Source organism: Pituophis catenifer, unplaced genomic scaffold (genome assembly GCF_029215685.1).
Source record: "Pituophis catenifer annectens isolate HBS135680 unplaced genomic scaffold, rPitCat1.0.hap2 SCAF_3, whole genome shotgun sequence".
NCBI classification, from domain to species: domain Eukaryota; kingdom Metazoa; phylum Chordata; class Lepidosauria; order Squamata; family Colubridae; genus Pituophis; species Pituophis catenifer.
The window spans coordinates 51015756-51042519 of record NW_027256883.1 but is presented as its reverse complement, the minus strand read 5'-3'; the positions used below and the strand labels follow the sequence as shown (position 1 = coordinate 51042519).

At 37.0% G+C, this 26764-nt stretch overlaps 1 protein-coding gene across 1 annotated transcript in view; it reads right to left on the bottom strand.

Annotated features, from left to right (window-relative positions):
* Positions 1–3162: 3162 nt before the first annotated feature.
* EMILIN2 (elastin microfibril interfacer 2) overlaps positions 3163–26764 on the bottom strand; it is a 36830-nt gene continuing 13228 nt past the window's right edge. The window contains exons 3-8 of the mRNA XM_070942362.1: positions 19162–19337; positions 15418–17292; positions 8201–8671; positions 6774–6809; positions 6028–6153; positions 3163–3996 (exon numbers count right to left, since the gene is read on the bottom strand). Of these exons, the coding sequence (XP_070798463.1) occupies positions 3659–3996; positions 6028–6153; positions 6774–6809; positions 8201–8671; positions 15418–17292; positions 19162–19337 (3022 nt within the window). The 3' untranslated portion in view covers positions 3163–3658. The remainder of the gene's footprint in view (positions 3997–6027; positions 6154–6773; positions 6810–8200; positions 8672–15417; positions 17293–19161; positions 19338–26764) is intronic.

The following is a 26764-nucleotide window of genomic DNA, read 5'->3' as shown; positions in this document are numbered from 1 at the left end:
TTAAAATTCAATTCTAAATGCAGGAGGAGGAACTCTATAGTACCATGTACAATATTTTGGACAGGACAAGAGAATGAAAAATGAGTGTGTTAAAACCCAATTTGATGTTAATTTTGTTCTGCTGAAGAACCAAATAAAAACAATACAGCTATTGCCATTGTATAAAAATAGTTCACATTCTAGTGGTTGCATTTGTGGCTGGGTGCCGTATTCTATAGCCTATGCAGTTGTTTGGCAGTTGTAGTATTTGTCAGTGTGCAATGGAAATAGAAACATTGGACTCTCAGGATAAATTAAAGTAATAATTTAATCCTTTGACAGAAAAGCTACTGGAGGAAGGCGGGTGGGGAAGTACTGAGGAGAATCCAAACAGTATGGTGCATACTCAGGATACAAAATACTGAATTGATATCCAAAAAGAATATAAGGGCTAGAAATTGGAAGAAAAATAGTCCACTATTTCTACTGTTCTCCCACTTGGAATGCTTTATTGCATATGCAATAAATATTTAGAATGTTTTTGGCTAACCAACAAATGAGTCCAACAAGGATCAGTAAGAATTCAGCTATTATATGAAAATGTTTGAAAACTATGATGAAAACAGTATAAAGTGATTTGCTGTTGACATTTCCTAGAAATATGGAATATAAACTGCATAAATCCCCTAGAATATGAAAAACTCAAAGATGAAGCCAGTTATTGGAGAAAAAAGGTGAGCGACTGGACTGGACAAAGTTGGATGGTGAAAAGGAGATGGGAACTATTTCTTAATTAAAGTATACTGTCTAATCAGCAGCAAATTTCCAGTTGAAAATACACACTTGATACCATTAAATACTTAAACATTGTTCTACTTTTCAATACACTCATTGTAAATAAGAACTGAACAACCGTATGCAAAAAATAAAGACAAGTTACAAATGGATACAGACCCATTTTGCTGAAATAGCTTATAAAATTTGAAAAAATGGAAAACCAAATTTGAAACTGACATATTGTACGTGGTGATTAACAATATATCAGGCATGAAAGACCAGGTCCACACATGAAGGTTCAATTAAACTGATTGAGTGCAAAAAGCCAGTACACAGGAATCTTGTCAACTAAGGGTTGACACCTGTTTAGCTAGATATGGGTCAACAGCATTCGGGATGTGTGTGGACTTTTTCTTGTGGCTATGTAGAGTTTCTAGGCTGATCGCCCTTTTCACTCCGCCACAGGTTCTGCCATCCCTTCTACAGGATGTTTATAGGCCCTTCTATTGAAAACAATGATAAATTAGCAGCCTGGACAAACAATATACTTTTGAGTTTTTTTCAACTAGTCCTAAAATGCTTGAAATATAATATTGTTTCTAGATGTTAGAAGTAATTCCCAGAAGAGGGTTTTTCTAATTCTAAAAGCTGCTTATTGCTTTCAAATGTTAAAGTAGCTGTTCACAATGATTAATTGTAATACAAATATTTCTGAAATGTATAGCACTGTGGCCCTCTTCGGCCCTTATGATTGTCTGACAGCATTGTGTTATTTTTCAATAAATCTGAATTGATTATTTTTTTAGAAACTAAAATTACCAGCTTTGCATTCAAGTAGATCCAGGTGAAATGGTAAAACAGAAAGCAATAAACTTATTATGGGATGGTGATAATTTTGCTTCACTTGAGTGAACTGCAAAAAATGAACAATTTCTTACATGTTTTCATAAAATTCTGAAGAAAATAATGCTTCTAGTTTGAGGATAGAAAACATTTTTCTACATATGTATCAGTTTAAAAATGAGCTCATCTTTCAGGAGGAAGTTTGCTTTATGTTGCTTAGAAACAACTCTTCAGGGATGGCTCATGGAACAATGAAAGATAACTATTTCTGAGAGCTCAAGAGAGAAGATTAATGAGAAATACTTAATAAATCTAGCTCTTAGCATCATTTGTAATTTACAAAGTAGAAGAAGAAAAGTGTTATTTTCTTGCAGACTGCTATTACCATAGTCTGCTCTAAAAGTAATTCATATGAATGAATAATAGAGTTTTGTGTTCTCTAGTAAATTATTAAAACATTAAATAAAGTCCTGGAAAAAAAATTATTATAATAATTGTAGAAGCTGGTGCAAATATTGGATATGTGTTTTTTAAATAATGGATTCAGATAATGTAGAATTGGTAGAAAACTGACAGAAGGAAATAATTTTGAAAAAATTAAAATAATTCTGTAAAAAATAACAGCATTATAGTGATGATAAAGCTATGAATTAATTTTATTCTTTCTTGTGTTACACTAGATATAGGCAATAAACATGTTGGATTCAAAATTATGTTTTTTATTTAATGTTGTGTGTTAAATAAGGCACAATTGACCAGAGTCAGACAAGCTACTAAGCCATATACCATGACTTATAATGGTGATTTTCACATTACAAAGCTATAAACTATAATTTGCAAATTGAATGACTTACGCAGTCATGCATGCCAACTTCTCAATTTTAGCCTCGCATGAGGGACAATAAGACTCATTACATAGTTGTTGCAATGATCTCAACAGCTAATTCAAGAGTAGAAAAATGGGTGTAAGCTGAATTTTAAAAGCCATCTGGAAGTATTCTGTTCACTTTCTGACAAAATACATTAAAAAAGAGATAAGAGGTAGAAAAAAAGACAGCCTTGTGCAATTCTAGCTCTTACAGTGTTCAGCATTGGGCGATGGACCATGACAAATTACCCAAGATGAAGTGTTGTCCTTGGAACAGAAATGAAGTTCCCATCCTTGAATGAGATAAGCAGCCTTCAAGCAACAGAATGCTCATAAATTTTAATATGCAAATGATCAAACCATGAGAGTTCAGGTGCATACATAAAGATTTCATGAAATGTGGCTATCACTCAAAATCTCAACCACTTTTAATTTTAGAACACAGTGATGGGTGCCCCTTCACTAGATTTTCAGATTTTGTGAGATAATCAAGTGCCATGAAATCTGGGAATGAAGTACCTTTTAAATCACATGCAAAGTATCCCTGTGATCAATATTACTAGTGTGAACTCCCAATAGCTAAAGGAAGCTAATAAAAAGAATGAATGAGTTGAGACAATTAAAAGATATCAAACATATTGTTTCATAAGAATAGTGTATATAGAAATCTGAATAAAGTCCCATCATATTATCATCATAGCTCTCTGATATTCGCAAATGTTGCAAAACATGTATTTTGAACATTTTATAATGCAACAATAGCTTGTCTTGGTATGCATATTTCTTTTTTTACATTCAATTGTGTCCAGTTCTCAGAGACTGTCTGGACAAGTCCCTGTAGTTTTCTTGGCAAGATTTTTCAGAAGTGGTTTGCTATTTCCTCCTTCCTAGGATTGAGAGAAAGTGACTGGCCCAAGGTCATCCAGCTGGCTTTGTGTCTAAGGTAGGACTAGAACTCATGGTCTCCTGGTTTCTAGCCGGATGCCTTAATTACTGCACCAAATTGGGTCTATACATAAATAACCATACTCTATAAATAAAAGGCAAATAGGAGAAGAATCATAGATAAGGGCAGCACTTAAGCCAAATTATTGAAATGGAGAAAAATGGAAAAAGCAACATTAATGTTTCTCAATTCGTTATTTCTTCAGGTTGAATTTCTAGATATTTAATTCAGGCTCTATTTTCTGCTCAGGTCTGAGAAATGTCAGGGTATAGAAATACTCCACTGAATGTAGAATACATTTCATCAGAGTCTGTATAGGCTAGCTTGCCCCCAGTAACTACAATGCCTACTTCTGCACCTGTTTTAAGATGGAGAACAAGTTGAAAAGCCCCAGTTCCACCACAAATCCGTTTCCCTGATCTTGGCTTGCGATATTCAGGTAAGTCTTTCTTATAGCCAGCTGTGTGAAGCTGAGTAACACTTGAATTGGAGACCGACAGCATTGCTTCAATATATTCACCTCTCTCAGGAACTAGAACAGCTGTGATTAGGTAACGACCTTCATAGGGAGATGTAAAGAAACCTGCAAAAAAAGATGTATCAGTAAATAACACACCCCTCTAATTCTTACAGCAGGACAAATGCATATTTATTGGAGTTTTTTTCCAGATGAAGAGATGAAACATTAGAGTTTTACTGTGAATTTTCCTATTTTATTAGAACTAGTAAAGCATAGTTCATCACGTAATAGTTAGGTTTTTTTTTTTTTTTAAATTAAATTTATATGGCTGCCCCTCTCACAGAAATGACTCTGGGAGGCATGCAACAGTCCAATAAAACAGTATATATAACACAATCATTACTTAAAACATATAATTATTATTAAAACAGCATTAAAAACTCTAAAAGCAGAACTAAGAATAACAAAATAATAAGATGGAGGGATGTTAAAAATGATGAGCCATGTCACAAGATCATCCATCCCCTGGTGTCCACACGCCTGCTGACATAATCAGGTCTTGAGAGACCTTCAAAGGGATAGTGAGGCTGACCTCAACTTTGAGGTGAAAAGATTCCATGATGCAGGCACCAAAAAATCCCTCTTGCCTAGAGCTCACCAAATGTAACTCCTTAGATGACAGAATCTGTTGGATCTGACGGGATGGGCAGATAAAATTGGGAAGAAGTGGTCTCTCAAAAACGGATATTTAGATCTTTAAAATACCAGACCCAGGCACAAACTGGTAACAAATGCAGCTTGCACAGCAGAGGTACAACATGCAGTCTACCAGAAACTCACATAACTGCTCACACCAGCTGCCCACTTTACAGCCCCATGTACAACATATTGCAACTGTCAAACTGAGAGTTGACGTGGCATGAATGATTGTGAGTAGGGCCCCTTAATCCAGGAATATATATGCTTGATGTACAATACAAAATTGTGCAAAGGCCCTTTTAACCATGATTGCCATCTGTTTGTTGAGCAGGAATTGTGAGTCCAGAAACTCTCCTGATTGCACACAGGGTATATTTGGGGCAATGTGATTCCATCCAGCACCAGATATGATCTGGTCCTAAAACCAGACTGCCCCCTAACCAAAGTCATTCAGTCTTGCCAGGATTCAGTTAAAGCCCGTTATTCACTATCCAGATTCTGACAGGTCTCACATACAGTGTCCAGCAGAGCACTTTCAACTTTCTGAAAGTTGAAAAATATTGTGCACTGATGATGTTACCTAGTCTGGCAAGAAAACAACCAAGCTCAGAGAGTACCAAGGACCCTTCCTTAGCGATGCAGGGTGGAAAAAGGTCATCCACATACTAAACGGAATCACAAGTCCTGAATACTTCAGAACTGGTCATTCTGGCTACTCCATAATTTAAAATTATAACCTTGAACTTAATTTACAGGATTTATAGGCTCTAAATTAATTTGGTTTTTCTATGCTTTGAACCCAGAAGAATTTAGGCCAATGAAACAATACCATATGTATCAATCTGATGAGGCAAAAAGAAATCTCCCTACTGCACTGCTTCTCATACTTAATTCAAATGAATTGGTTTAAATCAAGCTATTTTTGCATTACTTGCTTGTGTTATACTATATAAACTGCAGATAGAAATAGAAAATATACAGTTTGAAGAAACTGAAGCAGTTGAATGTCTGTACAATAACCGATTGCATTCTAATAGCACAAATAAAATGAGAACAGAAAATGCAGAAAGCTATCTCCCCCCCCCCCAGGAAATATTTTTGCAAACCTGTCCAAGTCTGCTACTGATCTTTTCTGTGAAGTAAAGTTATTTCAACTTATGGAATAGCTACATCACCCTACCCTTCAATCTGTAGCATCCATTGTAAAAAAACTGTGGTCAGAACAGATAATGAGATGGTTTTCAGAGTCAACTGACAAGGAAACCAAGTCAGATTCAGGCAGCAACTAGACTGCCTTGTTACTTTCTATTTTGAGCAACGTTCAGAAAGTTGGGAAAATATAAAGTATCAGAAAATGTGAATCTTTAATCTTTAATCTGAAAAATTGAAGTCTGCTGTTGTAATTTATTAACATTCTCAAGCAAGTTCCAAGTGATGGTCCACCTTGTCCCTTACCTGTGTTAGGATTATAATAATTTCCATCGTTTACAAGGACTTTGTTAAAACGTATCACACCCACATCTTCAGGGAAAGGCTTCTTTGTGAGACCAGCAGAGAAAGACACCAAAGAAGTAAAAGCTCCTATTAAATTGGAGAAAAAAAATATAATTTAAATGTGTTTAAGAAAAATATTAATACCATTCAAACAGTGCTGAATTTGTCTTATACCTATTTTTTCTCCTTAAATTAGAAAGTCCATATCTATATGAAACTTCGGATATTACTCGAGTACTCTCAAGATCTTGGTTTTATGTTTCTCTGCCTTTTAAAAATCCCATTTGCCATTTTTTGCATGCTTAAACTCTCATTCACCATTTTATCTGTGTGCAAAATGTATGACATGCACATTTTACCTATACAAAAAATCACATTTCATTTTTTTTTAATTCATTATTTCCTAAGCCGCTGTGCCAATATATCCATTTTCAGCATTACTCACTGAACTACAGGATGAAAAAGAAAATTGTAAACTTTCTTTGTAAACAAAAAGAAAGATAGGTATTTATTTTTCTCTCCACTTGCCTCCATTATCCTTAAATACAATATGAGATCATTTCATATTTTGAAATTATGTTAAGAGATGTATTTTCTGAACAAGTTTTCTCCAGATAAGAGTTCTAGAAATAGTATTTATGGTATAAATTGTTTCAAAATATCAGTGGAAATTAGCTTTAAGAAATTAAAAGAAGCAATAGCATTACCTTGTGGAGGTGGAGTTTTGGGTGGGTTTGGATAACCTATAAGAACATATATGGAAAAAATATTTTAAAAATAATTATTCTCATCTCTCTGCCCTTTTTTACTAGTGCAGGCTTCAAATAATTTTGGGGAGTGGTCTTTTCAAACTCAGTGATTTGAGAACTGCTATCTGAAATGAAGAATTTGGATAGTGGTGAAAAGAACTTTCCCTTTTGATTTAGAGCAGAGGTGTCCAATCTTGACAACTTTAAGACCTGTGGACTTCAACTCCCAGAATTTTCAACCCAGCTATTAAAGTTGCTAAGGTTGGATATCCTTGCTTCAAAGTGATTTCTCAGAGAAGACTTGGGTGGAAGAAGAGCAAGAAAAGTTCTATTGTTTCTCAGCAAAACAACAATTAAGGATATAGTTAGCAGCTACTATCTTTTCGCCTCCCACTATAATTCCAAGAGAAACGGATGCTGAACTGTTGGAGAAATTTCCAAGGAGAGGTTGATTTCTGAGTACTGAATTTCAAGTCTGGTCATTTTGTTAAGGAATTTGGATAATAATATTTGATAGTCTGTGAAAGCTAGTTAAATTTAGCATTAAACCCTCCAAAAAAGTCATTTATGCAATTGATTCCTTTCTGGTTTCAGCAATGGAAAAATAAATAAATTACAATACATTAATATAATAATTAGAGAACCATATTTATCCTGAACTAGCAGCAGTTAATAGGAGATTGTGCTGAAATCACGCAGCACTTCTCCTTCATACTGTTAACCCCAAGTAACCATCCCTTTTGAAGTACAGGAAGAATTAATTCCCTTCTTAATGGATTTAGACAAGCTTCAAAGTGGTATTTCAAAAATGTTAGTAATGTTCAGTCCCACTTTCTTTATATTCCATTTGTATCTATTATCCATTCCAATAAGGGACTACAGTGACAATCTTCTCTGATAGTGAACTTAGCAGTTAAAGTTTACAGAACTGGGCTCCCAAATGATTACTGGAAAACTAAAGGGAGGATAGAAATGCCCTTAAGGATCTTGAGATTTTCATATATATTCAAAGACAAATTCTTTAAAATAATAAGGTAAATTTCTCCAAAATACCATAATGAGGACTGGGCTATGGAATGTTAAAATAATTTGATATATAGCAAAAGAAAAAAGAATGCAAAGTGAGCTGGCTGAAAACCTGAGTAAAAGCACTTATACTGGGAAGCTTAGTCATATTACACACACACACTTCAAATCAAAAGTAAGTATGGCTTCCCATTTAACTTTTTTATGATGATATGATCCATATTTGCCTATGCCTAATCAACACTGCTGACATGCAATTTTTTTCATATAGTATCTGAACACCAAATTACAATGAGTATTAATTTGATTTCATCAGTGATTTGAAAGAAGTGCACAGTTAAAAATGCTGATTTCCTCACCTGGTGCCCCTGCGTATCCTTCAGATATAAGCATGTTATTCTGGCCGTCCTGCCCATTTATTCTTTTTGGCAGTCCTTTTCTTGGTCTTAGAAGAGTACCAGGAGGGCCTGCCTGTCCAGCCTCCATCAATAACCCACCTGATCCAGGCAAAGAAGAGAACCCTGGTTTTGATGGCTGCATTGGGATTCTGGAATCTGATGACTGAAGCGGTATTCCTTGCAATGGGGGCTGTATAATTATTTGTGGACGTGATGGCTGCAGAGGTATTCTTAATTCTGGAATTTGTACTGATGTTTGGTGTTTTGATGGTTGCAGATATACCTCTGTTTGTGACTGTACAGGAATCCTTGGTTGTGATGGCGCTGGAAATTTGCCTGGCTGAGATGACTGTAATGGTTTTGTTGGATCTGAATGTGTCTGAGGAATTTCTCCTTGCTGTTCCTTTGCTAACAGCACAGATGGTTTTTCATCTAAAGATATATAGAGAATAGAAAATTCTCCAGTTAAATACAATAATATATCAGAATTAACATATTTATGACATCTGTAACATTAAAATTATAACACCAAAGTGCAAGCCTGATGATCATATGCTTCTGTTTTATAAAGAAAGGATCATATCTAGCAACCAATGAACCACAGTTATTAATCAAGATACCTAGAATTTTTTCAAAAGAGAAACCGGATACAAGTACCATATTTTTCGGACTATAAGAAGCACCTTCCCCCCCCCAACCCCAGAACGCCAACCAGCTGCTTTGCTGGTGCTGTTCAGGTTGCTGCCTCAAGCAATCTTCCCATGCAAACAGCACGAGGTGAGGAGGTGAGGAGGGGGAGGTGAAGGGGGGAACATGCCCCACACCCACCTGCCATCCACGCAGAAACGGGGCACTTTTCTTTTCTTTGGGCAGAAAGTGGCCATGGCTTGCAACAAGCAGGTTTTCTGGTCTTGGGAATGCTGAGTTAAGGCATGAAGCTCAGGTGGGGGGAAAGAGGACGGTGGCCAGATCCCCTTTGGGTATCCTCGCAGGCACTGGATTGAGGCGGTGGGGGCCAGGGGAGCAGGGATGCTTCCTCCTCTTCCTCCTTCCCTTCTCTGGCTTCTGCTCATCGGGGATCGTCCGGCTAAGTCGGACACTGGAGCAACCGCCCTGGGAACTCTGGCATCTTGGCATTGTCATCAGCATCGTCGTTGTGGCTGCCTTCTCCCCTCCCACCCCTTTCTGCCACCAGAGCATTTAACCTGGCTGGTTGGCTTGTTGGAGCAGCCCCCTTGCTACCCCCCTCCCCCTAAGCCGTTTCATTTATCAAGTCCCATCCTGGAGGGTTGAGGCCATTTTAGAATCCGACCCACACACACACACACAAAGTTTGCCGAGGGCGAGGTTGGGTTGTGGATGTGGATAGTGGGCAGCAGGCAGAAGGGGAAGGTGACCCCCTCCCCGCTCCTCTTCCCCCTCCGCAGGGCTTTTGGCATCCACAGGGGCTGATTGCCACCCAGCCACGGAGGGCTTTTTTCAGTGCGGGGAAGCGGTGGGACGTCTCCGCGCCCTCCCATTGTATGGAGGTGGGTGAGTGGGTGAGGAAGTGAGGCGGGAGCCCTCAGTGCTGTCTTCCAGTCAAGGGAGGGAGGGAGGGAGGCTGCTTACAAAATCCGCTCATTGAGACTGCAGGCTTCCCCCCCCCACCCCCATGGCCAGCTGGGCTCCCTCATGGGGCTTGCGAGGGGCTCCTGGTTGCAGCTCGTCTTTTCTGGAACGGCCACCCCCATCGGAGACCCATTTCTCCCCCGAGCCGAGCCCAATTGGTGGCAGGGTGGGTGGGAGAAGCCGCAATGAAGAGGTCAGGGCGGGTAGAGCCACTTTTCATGCAGGGCCGGAGGGTGCAGGCATTGGGGGGCTCGCTGGGCCAGAGCTCCAGCACCAGTCCCCCTCCCCCCAGTCCAAGGTCAACAGGGCTAGGGCTGGCAAGTTTTTTTGCAACCACTCTTTGCGGCTGCCACTAAGAGAAGGGGTGCATGAGCTAGGGTTTGCGGGAGCGGCCTCTGTGAGGCTGTTCTGCGTGGATGGCAGGGGCACATAGGGCATGTTCCCCCTCCCTTTCCCCCCTCTGGCCTCGTCTCCTCACGTTCTGTTGTTTGCGCAGCAGCTGCGCATGCATTTAAGTATTAGAGGGCTTATTTTCAGGGGCATATTTTAGCGCATGAACTCAAAAGCCCAATTGGGCTTATTATCGGGACATGTCTTAGTTTCAGGGAAACACGGTAGGTGCGTCTTATACACCGAATGTAGCTCCGCCCACCCACTGACCCCCACCCTTTGGACTCTGCCTCCCAGCAATTTACCTCCTTGCAGCAAGCAGAAACATTCCATTTCAGCTTCAGCACAGCCTAATTAGCACAAGTTGATTGTCCCTTGGATCGGCCTCCCAACTTTCAGCTGTTTTGCGTGCCTCTGCTGCTTGCTGCAAGGAGGTAAATTGCTGGGATCAGATTTTTTTTTTCTTGTGCTAATCAAGTTATGCTGAAAACGAAAATGAAAGTTAAGCAGGCTATTTGCTGTTTGCTGCAACGAGACAAAATTGCTGGGAGGTACAGGCAGAGACAGATTTTTTTTTCTTGTTTTCCTCACGAAAAAAGGTAGGTGCGTCTTATAGTCCGGAGCATCTTATACTCCGAAAAATACAGTAGTCCTCGGCTTATGATGACAACTGGGGCCAGAATTTATGTCACTAAGTGATACAGTTGTAAAGCATGATGTAGAGTAGAATAGAATAGAATAGAATAGAATAGAATAGAATAGAATAGAATAGAATAGAATAGAATAGAATAGAATAGAATAGAATTCTTTATTGGCCAAGTGTGATTGGACACACAAGGAATTTATCTTTGGTGCATATGCTCTCAGTGTATGAACACACCAATAGCAATTCTGGCAGTCTTAGTTGCCATCATAAACCCAGGACCATGCTCGTCTTTATGCAAGGACATTTCATGACCATGATGTGGTAAGAGGCAGGAGTCTCACGCAAACAGTCTGGTGGGTGAGAATTAAGGGCAGATGTCAAGGAATATGAGTGGGCAGATGGATGCCAAGGACAGATGCTAGTGAGTGGGTAGATGAGTGGTGAATGGGTGCATGGTAGGAGTGCAGGTGTAGGACATCTGTCAATCACAAGATCATCCATGTGCTTTAAAGCTGGTGCACATTTTCACTTGCAAGTTAATATTGTACTATATAGAAATAAAATAATAAATGGAGGTCACATGATTTTTCACTTAACTATGTCACTTTGTTTAATGACTGAAGAAGAAGTAAAGTTGCAAGTTCAGTTGTGGTCTTATGAATTGTTGTGCTGAGCAAGGACTACCTATACGCTGTCCACATGCTGACAGAAAAGTATCTTTAGCAGAATGGTTCCTGAACTAGTCTTACAATTATCCATCAAATCTTCTCTGAGGACTGGAAGAACCTTCCTAAATAGTATTTACGTAATGACCAAAAGTTAAGAAAGGGTATGTATGAGCAGGGTATTGGATCAGGATGACAAAAATATGTATTACCACTAGATGGCAGAAATGAGTTAGTTTTCTGTATCTCTTTGCTGTCATCTATTGATCATCCAAAGCCCAAATCTTGTAATTCTACCAAGAATGAAGATACATTAATTATTAAGGCAACATATAGTTATACATTATTTCCTCTTTAAATTACTCTTTGTCATGCCTCCATTTAAATGATTTTTTAAAGGAAGAGACATCAAGGAAAATTTTATAGATTTGTGCCTCTATTCTGTCTCTCTTGCATATTTTTAACTTAATTATATTTGCACCGGATTGAAGGACAACTTTTAAGTAGTAGTCCTAAAGATCCTCTAAGTTGTTCCAATCTTCACTATATATTTCCACTATACACTTTGAAAGAGATACAAATTTAAACTGCACATTCCTCCTTTGTGTTCAATACAATGATTGGAAATTAGTTATTATTTGTCTAATATAAGAAAAGGGATGGACGTGGGATGAGTTGCTATTTAATGTGCCAAGAAAAACAATCTGTCCATGTTACTTTCACATCTGATGGAAGGTATGATGTAATTCATAGCTGTGTACAAGAACAAGAGGTCAAGTCTGCTTCCCCAAGTACGATTTCTGAAAAGAAATGTAAGACTTAGTGAAGCAGAGAAAAATCTCCCAGGGTCTAGAATAAAAGAGAGATGCATGTTACTTGTAAGAGGATGGAAAGATAAAACTCACATGATGCCAGGAAAGGAAACTGAAAGAAAGTGAATTTTTAAAGTGATAAAAATATATAATCCTTCTTAACATTATTAATTTTTATCCCTCTATTATTATTTTTTAAGTAACCCAAGGTGCAAACATACATTATATTCCTTCCTCCTCCTATTTTCCCCTCAACAACAACCCTATGAGGTGGGCTGAGAGAGAGTGACTGGCCCAAAGTTCCCCAGCTTTCCATTTTGCTTTGAACGGAGCATGTACATCAGTGGTGGGTTTCAAAAATTTTTACTACCGGTTCTGTGGATGTGGCATGGCTTGGTGGGCGTGGCTTAGTGGGCATGGCAGGGGAAGGATACTGTAAAATCTCCATTCCCACCCCACTCCAGGGGAAGAATACTGTAAAATCTCCATTCCCTCCCCACTCCAGGGGAAGGTTACTGCAAAATCCCCATTTCCTCCTGATCAGCTGGGACTTGGGAGGCAGAGAATAGATGGGGGCGGGGCCAGTCAGAATTTTTACTACTGGTTCTCCAAACTACTCAAAATTTCCGCTACCGGTTCTCCAGAACTGGTCAGAACCTGTTGAACCCACCTCTGATGTGCATTATGTTCTCTGGTCTATAAACAAGAACACATCTGTATGTAAAGCAGCTCGAAAGGTAAGCAGTACTTACATACAAAATGTTTTGTTTTCACTGATAACAGTTGATTAATAGCTGTCATCCTTTGCCAATTAATGCAAAATAACATTGGCTAAACAGTTAACAATTCCATTTATACAAAATATAGAAAAGCCTGATTTGTGACAATTCTGAAATAAAACTTATCAACTATCAGGATATGCTATCTCAGAAAGTGTCTGATAATTTAAATGCAAGATATTTGTTAAGAATTGAAAACTGAAATAATTCGATAAATCATGTATCTGTAAATGTGTTATGTGAACACAGCTTGTATACAAGCTCTGAGCCTAATACAGATTCTTATTGACAGAAATAACTATTGAGCTGCACTTGTTTTTCTAGGCAAGAAAATTATATTTATAGAGCTGTTTTGTATATTTGTCTATGATAGGAGCGATTGGAAAAATAACCATATTTAACTACATCTATATTCTATATTTTCTAATATTGCTTAGTTGAAAACTGTCATTATTTAATCCTTTTCTTTTGATATATTGACCATGAGTTTCCATATACAAAACAGGCATCTATGGTATTGTGAATCCCTGCCATTAATTAATCCTACTTTAGTGGTTTGCCTAGCACTTTGGAGCAGAAATATCATTTTTATGGAAAATAAATTTGCTCCCAATCTACATTTTCACATTTTGAGCAGATTTTGTTATTCTAAGGATGTTCTCCATAATCAGCTGAATCATCTTTATGCGATCAAGCATCCCACTACCTTAAATGGAAGTATTGACTAAGCAACCAAATAAGGCTTTGGTCCATGTTTCATACGTACAGTCTATTCAACAATATTCATTAAGCTGTCAACATATATTTGAGTTGAGTCATTTAAAATGTTCTTGGCTCCATTGCGCTTGAAGTAAATAAAATAAACTATGAACTAAAATAAACATGAAATCAATATATTTTGCAGCCTAGAGAAAAGGACTGCAAAGAATCAGGGCCAAGAAGCAAGTGATAGAAATTTTTAATAAAGACAACAAATAAAATTTAAAATGATGTACACTCAGTTTTGAGTAAGATAATAAATTTTGTTATGATATAAAAAGTGTATGTACTGTGTTTCCCTGAAAATAAGACCCAACTGGAAAATAAGCCCTAGCATGATTTTTCAGGATGCTCGTAATATAAGCCCTACCCCAAAAATAAGCCCCAGTTAAGATCATCAGTCAGGCAGACACATTTAGTATCACATTTCCCCCAAAATAAGACCTAACTGTAAAATAAGCTCTAACGTTTCTTTTGGAGCAAAAATTAATATAAGACCCAGTCTTATTTCCAGGGAAAATGGTAGAGTGTCTGAAATACATTTTTTTTTATATTGAGTATATTATGTGGTGAGAATCAGTTTATTGTAGTGATTCAAAGCTCTTGACTAGAAGCCAGGACACTGAGTCCTGCCTTACATATGAAAGCCAACTAGGTGACTTTAGGCCAGTCACATGCTATCAGCCTAGCAAGAAGGCAATGGTAAACCTCTTCCAAAAATGTTATCAAAATATTAGCAAGAAAATTGCATACATCTCTTCATATAGTCACCATGTTCAAGATCGATTTGAAAGCACCAAAAAAATAACATATGGCAAATGCATTTTACATATATATATATATATATATTCTTTTTTAGTGCTCACAATCATTTTTGTGAAAAATCTGCCCAATTATATTGATTGACTGAACAGCTAACTGCTACTGCTTTTCCAAGTTTTCTTTAAATTTTGAAGAATATTTGTAATTCTGGGTTGCAAAAATCTGTGGGACTATTAGATGGCAGCCAAAGAGTTACAATATTCTGTATTTGTCTGTTGCCATATCAAAGTCAACTGGGATTTTGCAGCTCCAGATATTTGCCTTTTGGAATATATTTAAAGTTTTGAAAACATAGTGACAGCATTTACCTAACCTTGGCTGATTAAGCAGGGTCAGCACTGGATTATTTGAACTACCCGGGAAGCCAAAGTTATGGGTGTGGGAAACATAAAAATCTTCAAGAAACCAATGGCAAACCACTTGTTAATGCAACAGTCCAGTTTGACTCAATGGTGACTACTTTTACCTTAATGGTGCATGGAATGCAATGATATGATATCTGGCACAAACTGGCAGAATATTGAAGGTCTGGACTTACATTAGTGCATTAGTGCAAAACATAAGGGGAAATTTGACATTTTGTTCTATTTCCCTTGTCTAATAAAACTGCTACTTAATTTTTAAAATTGATTTAACACTATTAATTGTATTTTTAATTTTAAAAATAATCTATGGAAAAGGCAAGGCAACTTACATATAGAAGGCTGAATTTTCTTCGGGTCCTGAAGATCAATGGCAAATTTGGGAAACTGGCTATTGAACTGCTGGGTAAAATTTTTGAGGCTAAAAATATCTTTTGAATGGGATGTTACAGTTATGTTCATCTGATTGAAACAGTTCCAAAGACTGGAGATGTGTCTGTTTAATCCCTCCTTTATCCTTTGAAGGCTGCTAGAGACAGAATCTAGTTTATTGCAAGTTTTCTCAACATTTGATACTTTATCTTCCAAGTCTGAGATGCCAGGTATTTTATCCTTACATTTGGTCAAGTTAAGTAATTCTTCCCCATTCAGTTGATTTATCTTTTTGTTTAAGTGATTACAACAATTATTGTTTTGGTGCATTGTTTGATTGTTCATCATTTTCTGTATTTCATCTGTTTTTCTGAGTAACTCAAGCTGTGTCTTCCCACATGTAGAATTAATACCTAAAAGTTGTTCTTTACAGCCATTTAAGCCATTCTGAAGGAGTTTTACATCTTTATCAATAGCATTCAGACCAAACCGAACTATTCTCAGATCCTTATGAAGTTTATGAATGTCACGCTGAGTGCCTTTAATTAAATTGAACTTTTCACTCAAAGAGCTATTGAAAGATTTTAAAATATCAGAATTGTCTTTTGTTTTCAAAAATAATTGATCATGTTTACTGTTAGTGTTTTCTAGTCCTTTCTGAAGACTTTCCAAATACTGTGATAAAGATTGGCAAACATCTTCAGTGTGTTGTAATTTGTTCTTCATAAGATTAATCTCCAATACAATGTGCTTATTTTCAGATTCTGAGTTGTTCTGCAGTGTTGATCCTCGAGTAGTATATATATCATCTGGACTGGTAACATTAGCAATATCAAGAATAGTAGAACCTAGTCTGCTTTCTATTGCTTGGAACTTTTTGTCAAATAAATCCCTTACTTCATCTACTTTAGTAGCTATAACATTACGAAGAGTTTCCTCAATGTAAAAGCAATGTTCTTCAGCATTTTTCTCTGTAACATTAATCCTTGCTTCTATTTCCTCCCATTTTTCATCAAAGTTGTCTTCTGAATATGGAGTGGAAATATGTTTTATTTCATTATCTATCCTGGCATTTAAAATTTTATTTGCTTCTGCAATTTTCTCTATCTTTTTATCCAAAATGTTCATCTGTTTTCTAATGTCGTCACTGCAACATGAATGGTTTAATGGTACTTCGATAACATTCTGTAGATTTTGAATTTGTTTTCTTAGGTCATTTTCTTTTTCTGCAACAGATTCTCTAAGTCCTAAGAAATTGGCCTCATGGTTATCACAGTATTGTTGAATATCTGTCAGCTTATATTCACAGGAATTTTTCAGATCTGCCATTTTCTTCTCAAATCCTTCCAACATTTCCTGTCTCAGGGCTTCAAATTTAGCATCTATGTATTCCTGATACAATTGACTGTTGGGCATTGTTATTGTTGGCCCTTGGGCTGCTTCTTGGAGCTGCTTTAATTGCCCTTCATAGTCATTTACTTTCCCATTTTGTTCCAACCTATTAATTTTGGCTTTCAGGCCATCCTCTATTTCATCTTCTTCAGATGTTAGTCTTTCTGTTCCAGATTTGTATGAGTCATTAGTGTTCAATGGATATGTATTCTCTGTTTTTTCCTCCAAAGTACTGTCCAACCCTGGATGGTCATGAAGGTTGTTCAACCAAGATAATACTCTCTGACTTGCATCTTCTTGCACAGTAACTTTTGGATTTTTATCCACATTGGTTATAGCGGACTGAAGTTCTAGTACAGTCTGTGTAAGCCGGAATAATTCATCCTCCAGAAACTGTATTTTTTTATCTTGTGAATCTTCTTGTTTTTGCTTTGGTCTAGAATCTGTAGAGAAAAAGTGTGGCACTCTTTTAATTATCTTTTTCAGTACTAAACAATAGAAATGATCACACTGAAAAAAATTACTTACATAGTCACATTTTTGCAGCTTGAAACATTTCATTACTAAGAAACCACATAAAGAAAGGAGTCATATGAAACATAAATACCTATCGTGTAAAAAACTCAAAACCAACTATGAGATAAATTCGAAAGGCAAAAGGGAAATTTTCTAGATCCAGATGGCCAGATAAACTACTAAGTAACAGCTTATTAATTTAATTTAATTTAATTTAATTTAATTTAATTTAATTTAATTTAATTTAATTTAATTTAATTTAATTTAATTTATATACCGCCCTTCTCCCAAAGGGACTCAGGGTGGTGTACAGCGAGCATAAAACCCACAAAAATATAATTTAAAAAACAGTCTAAAATTATTAAATAGTTTGGCCCGTAATTAAAATAAACATCCCAATTTAAATAATTTAAGAAGAATAAAATTTTAAAAATTAGGCCAGCCCGGCTGAAATAAGAGCGTCTTAAGGGCCCGGTGGAAGGTGTGCAAGTCAGGAATCCTCCGCATCTCGGGGGGCAATTTGTTCCAGAGGGCAGGAGCCCCCACAGAGAAGGCTCTCCCCCTGGGGGTCGCCAGCCAACATTGCTTGGCCAGTGGCACGCAGAGGAGCCCCAAAAATATGTATTGAATAATATCAGAGCAAACTGAATTTTTGTAAGATATGAAAGACCCAGTAAAATTTTAGCAAACTGACTGAAATAAAAAAAGGCAAAATAGTTATAGCCATTAAAAATAAAAACAATAAAATATAGGCAATCCTGATTTAATGACTACAATTAGGATAAGCAGATCCATCACTAAATGGTACATTATTAAGTGAAAGATCATGTGACTATATTCAACTTATGTTAGTTCTGCTATAGTCATTATGTAAAGCATCTGCAGTTGTTAAGTGTGACATCATGTGACTGTGACTTACTGCTGGCTTGCTTGTGGGAAGCCAGCTGGGAAAGATGCAAATGACAATCACTGGACAGTGGGAATCTTGCAACTGTTATAAGTTTAAGGATTGATCATAAAACTACTGTTCCAGCATTGTCACAAATTAAAACAGTTGCTGAATGTTGCAGTCATTAACTTAGAACTACCTATGCATAATCCCCAAAGAACATACACTTTCAATTTTTAAAATATTTAAAATATTTTACTCATATTTATATATAAATTGATGAAAATTCTAGAGACTAGAATGACTAGACTAGACTAGACTGACTAGACTAGACTAGAAAAGCTAAAAATGACTTTTCACAGTTGATAACTCATAGTAGTTATTATTCTTTCTTTTGATTATGAATAAGATCAAGATGCTTTTGAATAAGAGTAATGGAATGGAATATGAGTAATGGAATGGCTTTTCTGTGGAATGGTGTAAAATATGTATTAATACACATGCTCCTAAACTCTATTAGCTCTATAATCAAACTCTATAATATGAACTTTGAAAATGAATTTTTATCTTCTTCATTTAATGAAACATATATTGCAGTTATGCCAAAATCATAAAGATTATATGCCAAATGCTAATTATTAACCAATTTCATTGTTTGATATACATTTAAAGACATAGCTACAAAAGTTCAGATTAATTAACTATTGCCATGAGAAATAATTTTCTTACACATAAAGTAGAAATGATGTAGAAAATAACACATAAAATAATGTAGGAATAACCTACCTCACAGAGTTAACAGGACTAAGAAATCTAGCTAGCATATCAAAGAACATTAAACAATAAAAGGGTGGTGTAAAATTCAGCAAAAAAGACCATGCATATCAGAAGTTAAAGAAACATTTACCCAAGCTTGGCTTCATATCATTGGGTGGAAGTTCTGCTGGGTAAGCTATTGATCTTGGCTTTTCTGCTACAGCCTCTTTGCAATCTACACCCATGTATCCAGGACAACATCTCCACTCTAATTCGGTTACCATCTTGTATGTTAAAATATATTTAGGCCTCAAACTTGTTCGATACCTGTAATGAATTAAAAGTAGCACAATGATATATTTTTATTGTTTTGTCCTTTCAGCACACCATGTAAGCAGAACAAATACAATAATTAAAATTAAGAACCCTGAGTGTACTATCTTTTAGGCATACGAAGATGTATTTGTCATTCCTTAATGTAGATTGTTTATGGAACCAACTACTATACCAGAGAGCTAATGGCTTATCCCTTGCTGTGTTCATGCAAGGCCCTTATAGCCATCTGTCAGGGATGCTTTAATCTGGATCCCTTTGTTCATCAGATGTTGGACTTGATGATCTAAATCACAGGTGTAAAACTCGTGGCCTCACATTGCCATCCTCACATTGCCATCATGTGATGTTTTGTGATATTTTTCCCATTCACAGAGCTGGATGGGCGTGGCCTGCGCATGATACATCCGGCCTGTGGGCTGCCAGTTTTACAGCCCTAAGCTAAATGGCCCTTCTATCTCTATAATTATTTCAGGTGAACTCTGGCCTATAACTGTAATAAATCCATTCTTTCTTTCTTTGAGTGAAATGAAAATTTGAATTTTACCACAGACACAGTATGTATGAAGAACATGGTGAACATAATAAAATACTTGTTTTCTTCAGAGATAATGGTACACAGAGAGAGACACATACACAGATTCATAGATGGTTAGAGATAGTAGCAGCAGCATTCCAAAATATTTGAAGAGGCTCACAATAGAAAATAGCAAATACATTGTGATGCTGATAATGCATCACATGTTATGCATGAACAAGCTTACAGGGATATCTGGAAACAGCAATGTGAACCTTTCAAAGGATATAACTGCCTTCACTGTTAAAAGAGTTGCTTCATTCATGTCCCCACACGTTGCAAAGCACCTGTTTGAATTATTTGTATGGAATTGAACCACACTGTTGTTCTCAGAATACTGAATTCATAGCTGGATTATCAAACTAGCACATACCTGCGCATACAGGTAATCCTCGATTTTCGACCACAATTGAGCCCAACATTTCTGTTGCTAAGTGAAACATTTGTTAAGTGAGTTTTCCCCCTTCTACAACCTTTCTTGCTTCAGTTGTTAAGTGAATCACTGCAGTTGTTAAATTAGTAACACGGTTGTTAAGTGAATCTGGCTTTCCCATTGACTTTGCTTGTCAGAAGGTCATAAAAGGTGATCACATGACCCCCAGGACATTGCAACCATCATAAATATGAGTCAGTTGCCAAGCATCTGAATTTTGGTCATGTAACCATGGGGATGCTGCAATGGTCATAACTGTGAAAAACGATCATAAGTCAGTTTTTCAGTACTGTTGTAACTTTGAACCATCACTAAACAAACTGTTGTAAGTCGAGGATTACCTGTATACTGTCTCACAAATGTTAATGTTTACATGATCTACGCATGTTACCTTCTAAAATATAATATTTAAAGTTGCCTTCAAAATCAAATGAAACTGCAATTCCTTTTGAAAACTAAGGGATCCTACACCAATCTTTGCAGCATTTTAGAATCAGCTTTGAAACTATGTGATTTCTGGTTTTGAAAATTACATCATTTTTTCCTGACTTTTCTGCATTATTTGAAAACAGGCAAATTCTGTTTATGTACACTAAGCACAAGTCTTTACTGCACAAAACAAAAATAAATTGCAATTATATAAAATGTTATGTTATAATCATTGCTAAGTCATCTGAAAAACAAATTTATTATTAATTAAATAAACAGATGGGGAAAATTATGTATAGTGCATGTTCATTCAGAAATAAATTCCAGTGTCTGATACATAAAGGACTAACTTGTAGCTGAAATGTAGAAATACGTAAACAATACTTGTGATGGAGAAAAAAGTAGAAAACCTAATATCCTGACCACCCACAGCTTTCCCTATGTTCTGTTCTTACCCACAACATATACCCACTTATTATTGCACAAGTAATTTAGGCTCCTTTTTTTTTTCCCAACTCTCTGAAGTAAATGGAATACGATATTTGATTTAGAGGTTTATAAGGATATCTCTACCATAATACTGTTTAAGCTTGCATCAAACTTCATGGGCTTCATACACGTAAACTTATTTCTATATTAAGACTTTGATATAAGGTATGAAAAAATTGAGTAAAATTTTAAATAACAAGACTTTTACAAAATTCAAAAAAATGTATATTTGTAATTGCTTTAAATGATTTATATTTTTGACATGACTATACAAGAATCTACTGAAAATTGGAAAACTGATATCTTGATAGTATTTGGGGTTTCCTTTTAATATGTTATATCAGTTAAAGCAGATGATGGAAATTGAAGTTTAAATGATTAAAAAGCGATGAAATCCATTGTACAACTTGCTTTAGCAGTGGAAAGTAACATATAATGTTTCTTAAGCACTTATATTTTGATCCAAGTTTAAAAATATCAGTAAAACTATGGTGATTTTAAAGTCTGTTATATCCTTAACACCCACCCACATGAAAATCACTATCCTAACAAAACAATTTCAGTTTATTTTTCTTAAGGACAATGTTTCACTCAATACTTAGTCTATCAATTTATGCATAGTAAAATTAGTTACTTAGCTCTATTAGAACTACAAATTTTATCTATTACAAGACAGAAGTGAAAATTTCATTCCTAACTTCTTACCCATGTTCATCATTAATTTGGTGAATCATCTGCAAGACACTGAAGTCTGACCTTTTTGAATCATTGCTTGATAAAAATAGATTGTGGCATTAAAAGCTATAGAAAATTACTTTACCATGAAGAAAATCATATCTACAGCACAAGGAAAATATAATTCAGTGTTAAGCCTGATACCCATTGCCACTATTTTCAAGATGAAATAAAAAAGGAATGTTTTAAATATATACTTGCAAAATTATGACTGATCATACATTTTAAGTCATTCTAGCTTCAACATGTAAGTGTAAACATTCAAAAACTAGCTCTATAGCACCCACATAGGTGTTATTGTTCTTACAACTGCAGCATTTATACTGCAGTCTTGGCATATAATACCTTTATAGTAAATGCATGAACATGCTGGCACTGTGGACCTTTTTATATGAAGAGGAATTAAGTGTACATTGCATTTAGTTTCTTATTTAATGAATTTACTAGTTAAGTAACATAAAGCACTTGTATAATTTCATGTCACGTGCCAGTTGCACCCCTTCTTGAACTCTAAGGAAGTGATGGCTAACCTTTTCGGCACCGAGTGTGCGCACACCCATAATGCAATGCGTGTGCAACAACCCCCGGGTGCCCCTCATCTGGATATTGATTACTGGTGGAAAGATGCTTAGGTCTTTTAGTTCCCTTTTTGGCTTGTTGATTGAATCTTTTGCATAGTCTATAGATATTGTTTATGTCTGTGTGTCTATTGATGGTTAATTTGTCAGAGTGTTAGGCTTCTAGAAATTCCCTGCTATTTTTGCCTTGATCTAGAATATGAGGATTGCATAATAATGACATATGATCTCAACCTACTTCATTGTGCTGCATCTGGGGCTATCTTTGAAAGCTTCAATTAGTCCAGAATGTAGCAGCTTAGTTGTTAGGTAGGATATGGTGGCCTGAGCATTAACACCAGTATTCCAGACCCTTGTTTTGGTTTCTGAATGCAATTTAAAGTGCTGGTTTTAAACTTTAAAATCCATCACTCCAAATCACACTCCCAGGGGGAATAATTATAACACCTCTACATGGTATATAGGGCTGCCTTTGAAAAAGCTTCAGCCCATGGGTGAAATGCTACTGGTTTGCTCCGGTTCGGGTGAACAGGTAGTGATAAAAACTATCGGTTTGGCAAACCAGTAGTAAAAAAAGCTAGCAGTTCCTCCAAAGCGGTATTTCCAAAAAGCAGCTATGCAGTGGGGTTTAGCTTTGCTAGAAAGCAGGAAATCCTGCTTTCTAGCAAAGCTAAATCGCGCACCACAGCTGATTCCCCCCCCCTTGCTGTTCTACTTACCTTCCCAAGCCTCCTTTTGGCGTGTACTGTGCATACACACATGCGCAGCATGCACCAAAAGGAGACTTGGGAAGGTAAGTAGAACAGCAGGGGGGATCAGCTGTGCTGCGCCATTTAGCTTTGCTAGAAAGCAGGAAATCCTACTTTCTAGCAAAGCTAAACCCCGCTGCATAGCTGATCCCTCCCCACACTGTTCTACTTACTTTCCCAAGCCTCCTTTTGGTGCGCACTGCACATACACATGCAGCACGCATTTGGCACGCAGTGCGCATGCGCAGCCAGCAAACCGGTAGCAAACCAGTTTGGATTTCATCATTGCTTCAGCTGATTAGAACGCTGCAATGATGTATGCCCCAGAAAGATAGGAGTTACATGTCTGTTCCATAAGCTGCATTGGTTGCCAATTGGTTGCCAATTTGTTTCTGGGTACAATTCAAGATGACCTTTAACATGGCATGGGATCAGGTTATTGAGGGACTGTCTCTTCCCAATTATATCTACTTATCTCACCAGTTCAGGCAGGAGGGGTATGCTGCAGGTCCTGTCCATAAAGAAGTTCCACCTGGCAGGGTCCATATAGCATGCCTTTTCTGCTTTGGCCTACATTGGCTGGAACATTATTCCCCCAATGTAAGCTTAGCCTGTGCAGTTTTCCTAACAGTCTCCTTTGTATCTCCTTCCCACAAGAAAGTGTAGGCAGTTCCACAGATCAGCTGAAATGGAAGAGGAGGAGGCTTCCTTGGGGCTCTCATGAAGGTCATGAGGGGAGGGAAAATTCCATAAGCCTCTATTATATGTGGAAAAAGGAAGAATGAACGAGAAACTCAGATATCTACTAGAGAGATAGCATTACCTGGGGGGGCGGATGAGTCTGGAGGTCAAAAGGTGAAATCTCTTTTTCCATGGAAGGAGGGACTCCCTGAGAACATGCTGGAATTGGGAGTAGTGGTACAGCTTTCCTCATGGTCCACAGCTCCCTTGGTTCCCCCTTCCACCAGAGCATGCAGTGCCAAGAGGAGGAGGGGGGAGAAGGAAGCTTCACCTAGGGCTCTCCTGTGGGTTGTGATGGGAGGGAAAATGGCACAAGTCTATATTTTATATGAAAAGAGGAATGGTGAGAGAGCAAGTGGGATGCCTGTTGGTAAGGCAGGGCTGGCTACGGGAGCCAATAATGTGAGGATCCTCTTTCTTAGTGGAGAGAAGATGTCCTTGGAATACATTGGAATGGGGAGTAAGGGTCAGTTTTCCTCAGTCTTTTGTTCCCCCTTGCCCTCAGCAAAGTGGCAGGCAGGTCTGCAGGTCAGCTGTGGAGATGGCGGCTTCACTGGGGCTCTCCTGGAAGTCGTGAGGGGAGGGAAAATGGTGTCTGCCTCTATTATATGTGGAAAGAAGAATGACCCAATGAGCCATGTGCTGTCTACACACACTCTCTATTTTCTTCTATTCGGCCAAGGAGTTCTACCCCTTATGGAGAAGAGAGTCTTTTCCACATCAAGGCACAAATGGGCTTATTGCAGAACACAGAAATGTGAAGTGTTATGTAACTGCTGAAAACAGAACCACTCCCTTATTGCTGAATCCACAGCAGTTAAACATTCCCAAACCATGGAATCATATTTCCCATGAGATTTAACAAACTCACTGTGTTTTTAACTATAAGGCATGAGAAACTAAAATCACACAAAGACAAACATTGTACTATTTAAAATGTTCCAATTATCCGGAGGATCAGGGGTACTTTCTAAAGCTTTTTTTCACAAAAGAATTAAAGATTGTCTTTAAAGTCTATTGGGGATTTCCTAACTGTTTCTTTTAGAAACATATTGTTGTTTCTTAATTGTTAATTTCCATTAGAAACATCCTGTGATAGCTCACAGGAGTGTTTGAAGTTATAACATCTATCATCTGTATTTTTCACTGAGATCTAAAGTTTGTCTTGAAATGATGCACTGCCTTCCTGAATTAAATATATGAACAAAATCCTAGTCACATCAAAAGGTGTGATAATACTTATCTTTAGAACTTATCATATGAACAGAAAGTTCTGGTTTTCCAATGTATTATTTTCTTTGTTCATTTTTTAAAAATTACAATATACACTAGCAGAGAAATGCTAGAAGTCAAGGTATTTTTTTGGGGGGGGGGGGAAGAGTTGCCTTTAATTCAGCTCATGGGCTGGTCCCTGCAGTTTTCTTGGCAAGATTTTTGGAAAGTGGCTTGCCATTGTCTCCTTCTGAGCTGTGAGAGAGTGACTGGCTTAAGGTCACCCAGTTGCCTTTGTGCCTAAGGTAAGACTAGAGTGCAGTTCTCCTGGTTTCTAGCCTGGTATACAAAACTACACCAAAGTGGCTTTCCAGCCATTCTGTAGTATAATGAATTTGTATATATTTTTATGAATATTGTGATACTACAGTATTATAAATTATATAAACTGTCTTAATAAAAAAAATGTAGCTTTAAGATTTTCAGATGGTGTTTACCACATTGCACAGTATTATGTTAGTAAAATACATGTGCCAGAACAAAAAGAACCGATGGGGAAAAAAACTGGGCTCAAGTTTTTCTATTCTTTCTGCAAAATAGTTAAATAAGCCAATTAAATAATGTCAGATTTATAAGTGGCTTCTCCCAGCTAATTTACTCTAAACTACAATTCTTGCCTTATAATTTTAAAGCAGGAACTGAGGAAAGGAAAACTGAATGTAAAGTTATTCTCCCTTCCAGCTGCACGCAATGTGTTCAACCAACTTTCTGCCTGTGCAAGTAATGCTGTCTGCTAGTGAATTATTCTTTCTTTCTTCCAAAATAATCATGAATAAGAAGCAGAGCAATAAACCTCTTCCTCTTCTTTGCATGCACTGAATTAACCCGAAGTTCTTTTGAGCAAGTTAACCCCTTACTCAAAAGGACACCATCTGCTACATGAGAATGAGGGACCATAGCAAGCAAGTCATAAATATGCTAAAACAAAGCAGGGTCTGGTATATATTACATCCAGAGAGCATGGTCCATTTTTCAAAGCTGATCACAATGACTGTGCAGCATATAAAGTCATATAAAAAGATTATGGGTCACCATGATGGAGAGAATATTAAGCCAGCAACACTAAGCCATTCAATTATACTGCCACATGAAGCTTTTCATTGTATTCCATTATTGTTTTAAACATTAATAGAGCATTAGCCTCTTCTTTAAAACATCAAGTAACATTATAGTTCAAATACAGACGTCTATATTTCATTTGGACAAAGGGAAAGCTAGTGTGAACTTCAAGGAAGTTGTAAATGATTCATGAGAGAATAAACATCTGTGCAAATAGGATAAAAGGAGTGTATTGTTCTTTTTTGTTGATTGAAATAAGTAATATTAGGTCATAGGATGTAAAATCAAAAAGTTCATTCCACCCAGCAATCTGGGATTTACAAACAAACATGTCAAAAGACTGAAATAAAGTCTTTTAT